This window comes from Trichechus manatus, unplaced genomic scaffold (assembly GCF_000243295.1).
Source record: "Trichechus manatus latirostris isolate Lorelei unplaced genomic scaffold, TriManLat1.0 scaffold00076, whole genome shotgun sequence".
NCBI lineage: Eukaryota > Metazoa > Chordata > Mammalia > Sirenia > Trichechidae > Trichechus > Trichechus manatus.
The window spans coordinates 12,782,699-12,792,730 of NW_004444012.1; the positions used below are offsets into that span (position 1 = coordinate 12,782,699).

The 10,032-nt window shown below is 45.1% G+C and overlaps 1 protein-coding gene across 1 annotated transcript; it reads left to right on the forward strand.

Annotated features, from left to right (window-relative positions):
• Window positions 1-1,128: 1,128 nt before the first annotated feature.
• B2M (beta-2-microglobulin) lies at window positions 1,129-7,234 on the forward strand. Its single transcript, XM_023735241.1, has 4 exons — window positions 1,129-1,234; window positions 4,823-5,101; window positions 5,632-5,659; window positions 6,803-7,234. The coding sequence occupies exons 1-3, from the start codon at window positions 1,168-1,170 to the stop codon at window positions 5,643-5,645; spliced, it is 360 nt and encodes a 119-aa protein (XP_023591009.1). The 5' UTR covers window positions 1,129-1,167; the 3' UTR covers window positions 5,646-5,659; window positions 6,803-7,234.
• The last annotated feature ends 2,798 nt before the right edge of the window (window positions 7,235-10,032 follow it).

Here is a 10,032-nt window from a genome sequence, read left to right on the forward strand (position 1 = left end):
CACTGCACTTTATTTATGGTATCTACAGAGTGTTGGTTTTCTTCGTGAGACTGCTTTTCATGTCACGCTTTTGTTATTGTTAGGTGCCCTCGAGTCGGTTCCCACTCATAGCGATCCTATGTACAATTGGCTTTTACAGTCAGTGGGCCAGTGCAGTCCAAAACCAAAAAAAAACAAACCCGAATTGCCACACTCTTTGTCTTCCAAGTGTCTAAAGCATGAATGCCAATAGAATCAGGCAAAAATTTTAATCCTAGCCTCTTAGCCTTTGTTCTCCCTACCCATAAATTTAGTCACTAATTAGCTCATTCGTTCGTTCCGATCATGGAGTGCCCACTGTGACCAGGCACCCTTCTAGTGTGGTTAACGAGAAGAGAATATTGTTGAAGGCTCTAGTAAACCCTAAAGCTCTAAGCAGTTACTGCTTTTACTATCAGTGGTCGTACTTTTCCACAGATCAACCACACAAAAAGAATTACCTAAACAGCCAAGGGAAGACACAGGGAAGAACGTCTCGGCCCAGAGCTTTACAAAAAGAAATTTTTCCCTTAAGAGATTCGGGAAGCAAGAAGGGCCTCGTTCTGGGTGCTTCTCTGAGACGTCCTCAGGAGGCCTCGAGGTTTCTGAGACTATTTTCTTGCCCAGGGAAACCGAAAACCCTGCGGTGCGTTCCCCGGTTGTAGCTCTAAGCCGACGTTTTAGTTTTGCCCAGCACTGTTCATCCTTTGTCAACACTACCTTTCTGGGCTTCAGTTTTCTCGATTTAAACCACAGGTTTTAGGCTCCTAACTGGCCGGGGCGCGGGAAGCTTGTCACTTAGCATCTTTAGGTCTTGCTGGCAAAGCGAGGGCGCTGGACGAAGATGCTTCCAGCTCGAAGCCCTAGGATGGCAGGCCGCCCCCCAAGCTCGGACGCGCACTGCAGATCGAAAGGCACAAACCCACCCAGTCCAGCATGTGTCTTCCTCAGCATCACGTGACTTCATAAGAAAATGAAACCGACAACGGGGAAGTCCCTGCCGCTAACCTTGCCCGGCGCTGCGAGCTTGGAGACCGGTGACGGCCTCCGCGGTCCGGGCGCTGATTGGCCGCGCGCGGGCGGCATATAAGTGGGCGCACGGGGCCGGGCGGGGATACGGCGCTCCGCTTCCGCGAGGTTCGCTTCGGCATGGGTCCCTTCGTGGCCTTGGCCCTGGTGGCGCTGCTGTGTCTGCCCAGCCTGGATGCCGTGCAGTGTGAGTGTCCCCTCCTCATCGTCCTTTCCTTGCCGCCTCCCCCTCGGCCCTAACTCTCGGCCTGGGCTCCCTCTCAGAGTGGGGAAGCGGCAGGTGGCCGGGCAGTGCGAAGGGGGTGCACGCCCGGGGCGCACGCGTCTTGCCCTCTTCCCCGAGAGTAGGGGGGAAGCGCTGGATTGCCGGGCTGGGTGGGTCAGGACAAAGTTTCGGGGTGTTAATAAGCTTCAGAGCGGCAGAGGGTAGGCGGGGAGGGTTTCTCTTTCGCTTTTCCAAGGGGCCGTAGCTCCTGGGGCGCAGCTGGAGGGGTAAGGGGTGGAGGTAGACGTGTCCCAAAGGCGCCGAGTTGGGGCTTGTGAGGTGGTGAAGACAGATGTCTTGGGTTTTGAGGAGGCAACGGCCGCGGTAAGTCTGTCCGCTGCGACTCCCCACTCTCTCCACCCCTCCAGGCCTGCGGGCTTCCTCTGGGCGCCACCTAGGCTCGCCTTCCCGCCTCAGTCCCCGATTCATACAGGATCAAACTATGGCAAGGAAACGGCCTTTGTAGAAGGTTTTGCGCCGTTACAAAGCATTTTCACATCATTAACTCACTTGTTCTCATTTCATGTCTTTCAGTAATAACCATAGCAGCTACCGGTTATTGAGTGTTCACTGGGTGCTGGCGACGTTAAGTGCTTTAAAAACCTGTTGCCATCCAGTCGATTCCGACTTACAGCGACCCTATAAGACAATGTAGAACTGCTCCATAGCGTTTCCAAGGAGCGGCAGGTGGATTCGAACTGCGGACCTTTTGGTTAGCAGCTGAGCTCTTAACCACTGAGCCACCAGGACTCCGTTTTACGGCATTTAATTCTGAAAATGAGTCTGGGATATAATACTATGATTATCTTCCACATCTCACAAGTCAGGAAACTCAGGCAGGGAGAGTTTAAGTAACTTAATCACAAAGGGGATGAATGGCAGACAATTGGGATTGAAATTGAGCCTGACCAGGGCATTTTGCAGATGCTATGCCAGAGTTCCTCTCTTAGCTGTACTTCGGTGCCTCTCAAAAACACCCTTCCTCACCTGGGTTTGTCGGATTGTAGAGAGCAGGCCAGGCTGCCCGGGCCCCTGTTGCCTTTTCTTCACAGAAGGCTCCCTGTTTGGCTCCTTGCCTGGTTCTTTCCAGGATGAACTGACGCCTCTACTTTCAGTTTTGAAAAAGGGAAGGTTTGTCAAAGTCAGGTTGTAAAACCAGTAATAAGGGTAATCCAAGATGGTGACCAATGCTGTGAAGGACACCGCAGGTCTTGAGTACTTCCTAAGCGCCCGGCAATGTGCTGGCCTCTCGTTTTTTCTCTGCTCAAAAACCCTGCTTTGTAACAACAACATGTCATTTAAAATAATAATCCAACATTTTTTAAAATTTAATTTCAAAAATGTCCAAAATAATACATGCCATGCATAGACCATTTCTGAAAGATACACAGGAAACTGGTAATGGTGATTGTCTCTGGGAGTCTGTTTTCCCTTCTGTCTTGTGTGTGGGTTTTGTTTTGTTTTACCACAGGCATAAATTAATTTTTCAGTTAAGCTTCAGAAACTTAAAAAACTTTCCTGAAGTTGCAGAACCAATAAATGGCTGAGCCCAGACTCAAACTCAGGCCTTTCTGATGTTCATGCCCTCCGCTTAGAAGAGATCATTACTGTTGTATCTTAGCAAAACCTTGCCTGCCTCCCTCAAAGAGAGAATACTGGGCAGAATGAACCTGTGCTCTGATCCCTGTGGCATTTATTATATTATTATTACTAGAAGCTCAAATGCGAAGAGCTTTCTGGTTTACCTTAACTTTTAACTTTATGGGAAAAAAAAAATCAGGACTTCACTGGGATCCCCAGTCTAGCTTTTGGTGGACATTTCCTTTGATGATGGGGTATTTTTAGACAGAGCTATCATGTCAGGGGTGACCTGGTACTCTTCCTTCTCCCTACCATATCCTGGACATGGGGTGGGGGGCACTACCGTTTAGATCATGTGCCCTGAATAGATGTGTATTTAAAAGTGAATTATACACATGTATTACAATCAATCTGTATATTTAGTAGCAGTAACACTTAATCTTAAGGAGCCCTGGTGGTGCAGTGGTTAAGTGCTTGGCTGCTAACTGATTGGCAGTTCAAACTCACCCAGCAGCTGCGTGAGAAAAAAAGGACCTGGTGATAAAGATTACAGGCTAGGAAACCCTCTGGGGCGGTTCTCCTCTGTCATATAGGGTTGCTATGAGTTGAAACTGACTGGATGGCACACAACAACAACACTTACCTTCATTTTGGATGAAACATACAGAACTGGAGTTTATAATATTTTTTTCCCACATCCCCATGGGTGTCTAGTCATGCATCTCATTTTGGAAACCACCGTTTTGTAGTATTATACAGTGTATTCCCAGCCTGGGTAGTGATAATCACTTGAGGGCAGTGATTAACAACACAAATTCCACTGTCTTTAGCCCCATTTGCCACAGTTCTCACCCCTCCCTGTTGTCTCTTAGCCAGTCCAACTTACTTACTTAGGGTATCTGCCAGCTCCTGTGGGCATCTGAATTTTGTTGCTTTGTGTTCTAGCTCACCTTCCTGGGTATGAAATCAGATCGAGGTTTGGCATATACCAGTATTGGGGAAGGGATAAAGAGGTGTGCCTGATAGGAATATACCTTTGGTTGGCGGTCTTAGGAACCTGACCATGAAGGGAGTAAGAAGATCTGCCACTTAGAGAGCAGCTGCTGTGGGACAGACACTATCCAAACTAGACAGTACGTATTAGGGAGTCAGACAGGCGTAGATTCAGGCAGGAGCAGGAACCCAAAAGGAGGGGAGTAGTAATAAGAACAAAATTTGGAGGGGCTGAAACAGGGTACAATAACATGAGTAGTTTAATGTGACTACTGCGGAGGGTGTGTGAAGCGAGAAATGAAGTTTTAAATGTAGGTTAGCGCCAGATCATGCAGAGCCTTGAGTGATGTGGTAAGGAATTATTATGGGGGCTGAGAAGTAATCGAAGGTTCTTGAGAGCCTCCAGAGAAAGTTCTTAAAGATTCAGTACAATCTCCAGTGACAGAATAAGATACTGCTAGAAATCTGTTTGGAAGAAAACAAAAAGGCATGTGTAGGAGAATTATGTAAGAGTCCCTGGGTAGGGCAAATGGTTTTAAGCGCTCGGTTACTAACTGAAAGGTTGGCTGTTTGTGTCTACCCTGAGGTGCCTCGGAAGAAAGCCCTGGCATTCTACTTCTGAAAGGTCACAGCCATTGAAAACCCTATAGAGCACAGTTCTGCTCTGACACACATGGGGTCACCATGAGTCAGAATTGACTCGATGGCAACTGGTAGGAGAATTTATGCGGGAAGGATACTAAGTCATGGTTTATCCCTCAAAATGGAGGTAGCCTTTTGGAAATGCAGGAGCTTGTTTGGCCAGAGTGGAAATGGGGTTGGGAGAGGTGGATGATCAAACTTAAACTCTTGGTGCCTTGATCTAGTTTTAGACCAAGTTAGACCCAAGTGGAATATTCTGGCAATTTTCATTTGTGTTTCTCTGATGTTCCGCAGATGCTCCAAAGGTTCAGGTGTATACTCGTCATCCAGCAGAGGACGGAAAACCAAATTTCTTGAACTGCTTCGTGTCCGGGTTTCATCCATCCCAGATTACGATCGATCTGTATAAGAATGGACAGAAGATCGCAAACACGGAGAGCTCAGATTTGTCTTTCAGCAAAGATTGGTCTTTCCAACTCCTGGTCCACACGGAATTTACCCCTAATGGAAAGGATGAGTACTCCTGCCGTGTGGAGCATGTTACTCTTAAGGAGCCCAAGATAGTTAAGTGGGGTGAGTTTTCAAGTTCTTTCCTTAACTGCTGACAGTTGCATCTGAGTATAGCTGCGGTGCAAAGCTACTTTGATATAAAGAAAAATCTGCACACTGGGATTGTCAGGGAATGTTATTAAAGTTCTGATTAGGAACCAGTAACATCACGTGAATCCTCAGCAGATCCCTGGCACAGGACTTCCCTGCAGTGAGAGCAGGGAGCACAAGTGCACACACACACACACTCCCAACATTTCTTACCTCCTGGTTCCCTCAGGGTTTCCTGACAGACTTATGGATACTTAGGACTAACAGCCTCAGAGAGTCTGTCTTTAAGCCCTGCTATTCTGGTGACCTACAGTCCTGGCCTCCTCCAGTACTCTGTGGCTGGGTTGTGTCCCACTGGGTAGTTTTAAGCAAGGTATTTATGGTTAGGAACAGCAGGCTGTCCTAACAGCCTTATTTAGAACAGTTTTAGACATCTGTTAATTCATAGTATTTTAAAAGTAAAACTGAGTTTTCTTTGTCTTTCTCCATTTTCTTTTTCATAGATCCAAACAACTGACCAGCATCATGGAGGTGGGTTTCTGACCTTGAGAAAACCTTTTTTGCTTCACCCTCCTGGGGACGATTTACGGACAGCTCTGCCACAATAACCCTTATTGTAGGGGACATTAATTGGGGTAGCATCTCAGCAGGAAGGAAGGATCCTACACAGCACATTTCCTTCCCTTGTGGAATGGTGTGAAGAAGGCATGTGTCCCCAGATGTGGCTTTGCCAGCATCACTGACCTCTAAAGGAGGGGCAGAGGAGCCGTCCACGTGATGTGGGAAGGTGTCAGGCAGCTGGTTCATCTGCAAGGGTTTGATCTTCTGTCGTTTCCACACTGGCATCTCTGCTGAGAAGAGAGCCTTTAGAAGATGAACTGTTCTTCCTTTGCATAAAAAAACAAAACCAAACCTGTTGAGTCGATTCTGACTCATAGCTACCCTATAGGACAGAACTACCTCAGAGGGTTACCAAGGAGCAGCTGGTGGATTGGAACTGCTGACCTTTTGGTTAGCAGCCTAGTGCTTACCCACTGTGCCACCAGGGCTCCCTTCCTTTGCATAGCAGTTCTTTACTCTTCAGTTAGAAGAGAGGAGTGACATGGTTCTGCAGATGTCCCCTTCCTTTAATCACCTGTTCAGCCTCAGTATGGGCTCCCAGTCTGGGGAGAAGAGAAATGGAAACATTGTTATAACTGAGTGTAACAGGTGCTATAGTAGTTGTATCTGCAAAGAGCTCTAGAAGCATAAAAAGAGAAACTTGGACTTCTCTGTATCTTTAGTTGGAGTCCAAGGTAGAAAATCTAGCTTTTCAGTGAAATTCGACTCCACAGGGTACCTTGATGCTGAAAACCCATTCAAATCTCCTGTTATATTCTAGGACAGGGAAATTGATTTGAAAGCACATCAGGAGGTTGGGTTGACCTGCCCAGAGTCACACAGTTACTAAATGGTAGAGCCAGGACCTGAACTCTAAAACTAGCATTCTTTCTTCTAAGGTTGTGAGAGCACCAGTGGGATAGACTAATGGGATATGCTCTTTGTAAGGAGTCTGAACAGTTGTCTGCAGCTACTTGCTTTACAAATGATTTATACAGAAAAGTGAGTTAGGGATCTGTAATTCAAATAGAATAAATGGATTTGTTACTAAAACACTTCTTTTTTTTTTTTTAGGATTTGAAGATGCTTCATTTGGATTGGACTAATTCTAAATTTTATTTTTTTAAAAATACTGATTTGCTTTTACATTTCATGCATATAATTAAGGAGATTATATTATTGTTAACACTGACATCATCTTTCTTTAGAATTCTATTTTGGGAGCTCCATCCGCAGGTCCGGGGTGTCTGGGAAGGTAGTGCTTGGATGACCGGCTGCTTAGGATGTGAAGGAGAAAATTCTCAAGTTCAACATCAACCTCTTGGTCAAATCTCGACTCTTCACTCTATTCTGCACACAAAGCTAAATAATAAGACATTTGTGCATGTTGAGAATTAAACTCAGGTTTGCATGCTTTGCTCAGAAATGTAGAAGAATTGGCAGGAATATTAGAATTTTGTAATCATGGATAAAGCATTTATCACATAAAATTCATTTTTCTACAACTAAAATTTGGCTAAGCATAATTTGTTTTTGATCTTGTTTCACTAATTACAAGTTTGGTAAAAATGTGTTCAGTTTCTTAGCTATCACTCCACCTGTCTTTACTTTGTTTTCAAACAGGGAAATGGTCTTCAAATATCACTTGGAGAAGAGTGTGAACCCCTCATATGTAGAGATTGGCTCACAGTGGAAGGGGCCTTAGCCATCTGCATTTTATAGATGAAAAACCTGATGTCCAGAGAGGTTAAATGACTTAGTTAAGGTGACACAGCTGTCTGCTGGGAGACCAGGATTCTATCTTTCGGCCAGAGTTCTTTTTCCCTGGGCTAAGACATGAGTGTGGAGACTCCAAGAAGGAACAAAAGCATCTGGAGGATTAACTCTTTTAGCAAGGGCAGATATGCAACCAAACAATTAAAATACATCCTAATAAGACTGTAGTGTAGGTACATCCAAAGAACTAGGGCGACAGGAAAATTTGTCAAGAGAAGAAAAAAAAATTCACATGGATTGTTAGGGAAGCTGAGAGTTGGTAGGTAGGTCTCTTGATTGGTGGGTAGGGGTGGGGGGCTGCAAAATATGGGAAGTAGAGGGGCATGACAGGTTTGGGTAATTCTGAACAGTGCATCAAGGCTACTTGAAGACTTGGAAGAACTATGACTGAACAGACTGGGGGTGGGGGGGGGACAACATATCTAGGTCAGTAGCTTTCCACCCTGGCTATACATTAGAATCACCTATGGAACTTATGAAAAATAGGAGCTTCCCAGTCTCTGATCTAGACAAATTTAATCAGCGTCTGGGTATGGAGACCAGATATCAATATCTTTTTTTTTAATCTGTCTAATCCTTTAATCTCCCAGTAGTTCTAATGTGAAGCCAAGATTGAGTACTGTTGAGCTGGATTATAAGAAACTTTCTATTCTGTGTCATTCATCAGAGCTATTTTCTGAAAAGCTGTTCTGGGGGGTGATAGCCCAATGTAATGCTTCTTTGGAGAATGCTTTAGGCCCCTTCCACAAGAGGAGACAGAACGAATATATGAGTTTAAGCTTATTAAATATAATTGCACAATCCAAACTAAACAGAAAAATCTCAATGCCAGTGTCTTAGTTACCTAGTGCTGCTATAACAGAAATAACACAAATGGATGGCTTTAACAAAGAGAAATTTATTCTCTCACAGTCCAGGAGGCTGGAAGTCTGAATTCAGGGCGCCACCTCCAGAAAAAGGCTCTCTGTCTCTGTTGGCTCTGGGGGAAAGTCCTTGTCATCAATCTTCCCCTGGTCTAGGAGCTTCTCAGCACAGGGACCTTGGGTCCAAAGGACGTGCTCTGCTCCTGGCACTATCTTGGTGGTATGAGGTCCCCATGTCTCTGCTTGCTTCTCTTTTTTATCTCAAAACAGATTGACAAGATACAACCTAATCTTGTAGACTGATTTCTTCATTAACATAACTGCCTCTAACCCTGCCTCATTAACATCATAGAGGTAGGATTTACAACACATGGGAAAATCACATAAGATGACAAAATGGTGGACAATCACAATACTGGAAATCATGGCCTAGCCAAGTTGGCACATTTTTTGGGGACACAATTCAATCCATAACAGCCAGTAGTAACTATGTTTTATATATTGACATGGAAGAACACTGCTGAAACAAAAGCAGTTTCTAGAAAATACACAAGCCATTAAAAAACCCAAACTATAAGCATATGCATTATATATTTGCACCATGCACAAAAGCAGGTCTAGAAGGCTATGCCTTGAATTGTTAGTAGTTACCCAAGGTGGGAGAGGGTGAATAAAGCAGAGAAAGCTGACCAGTATATAGGAAATCAATTTGCTGAAAGCTATTTTCCTGAGTATTGGTGTGCGTGTGGGGGTGTGTGGTGGGGGAGGGACGGGGGGGGGGGAGAATGGAATGGAGGAGTAGAGAGGGAAATGGATAGGCTCAGACCCTGAGCAGTGGTGCTTCCCTCTTGTAGTTGACCACAGCCCTCAGTGGGGCCTGTGTCCTGCTCTCCTAAACGCTGGGGAATATGACACCTGAGTCAATCACCACCTACCATGACCTGGCCGAATGGAAGGAGGGTGGAACCCACAAAACGCTCTATTCCCCCAGGCCAGAGGGCTGGTCCCACCCCAGACCATATTGGTGAAAGGGCTGAAGGACTCTGACAGTTCGTAGTACGTTTGAAGAATGGGTTATTTGGGTAACTGATATATACAGATTATCTTTTGTTGAGTGCTGTTGAGTTGATTCCGACTGAAAGTAACCCTAAAGGACAGGGTAGAACTATCCCTTAGGGTTTCCTAGGCTGTAATCTTCGCAGGAACAGATTGCCAGGTCTTCTCTCCCCTGGTGCTGCTGGTGTGTTCGAACCCTCACCTTTTCAGTTAGCAGCCGAGTGCTTAACCATTGTGCCACCAGGGCTCCTTAAATTATCTTTAAATTATCTTTTTTTTTTTTTAATTGTACTTCAGGTGAAGGCTTACAGAACAAATAGTTTCTCATTAAACAGTAGTACACATATTGTTTTATGATATTGGTTAACAACCCCACAACATGTCAACCCTCTCCCTTCTTGACCTTTATTTCGGTGAAAATATACATAGCCAAAGATATACCATTTCAAAAATTTCTACGTGCACAGTTCAGTGACATCGACTACACTCTTCCAATTGTGCTGCTATTCTCACTTTAGATGAAGGCTTACAGAACAAAATAGTTTCTCGTTTAACAGTTAGTACACACGTTGCCCTATGACAATGGTTAACAACCTCACAACACATCAA

Coding starts and splice junctions, on each gene's coding strand:
- B2M (XM_023735241.1), top strand. CDS start 1,168: ATGGGTCCCTTCGTGGCCTTGGCCCTGGTGGCGCTGCTGTGTCTGCCC. Junction 1,235..4,822: donor CAGCCTGGATGCCGTGCAGT/GTGAGTGTCCCC, acceptor GATGTTCCGCAG/ATGCTCCAAAGGTTCAGGTG.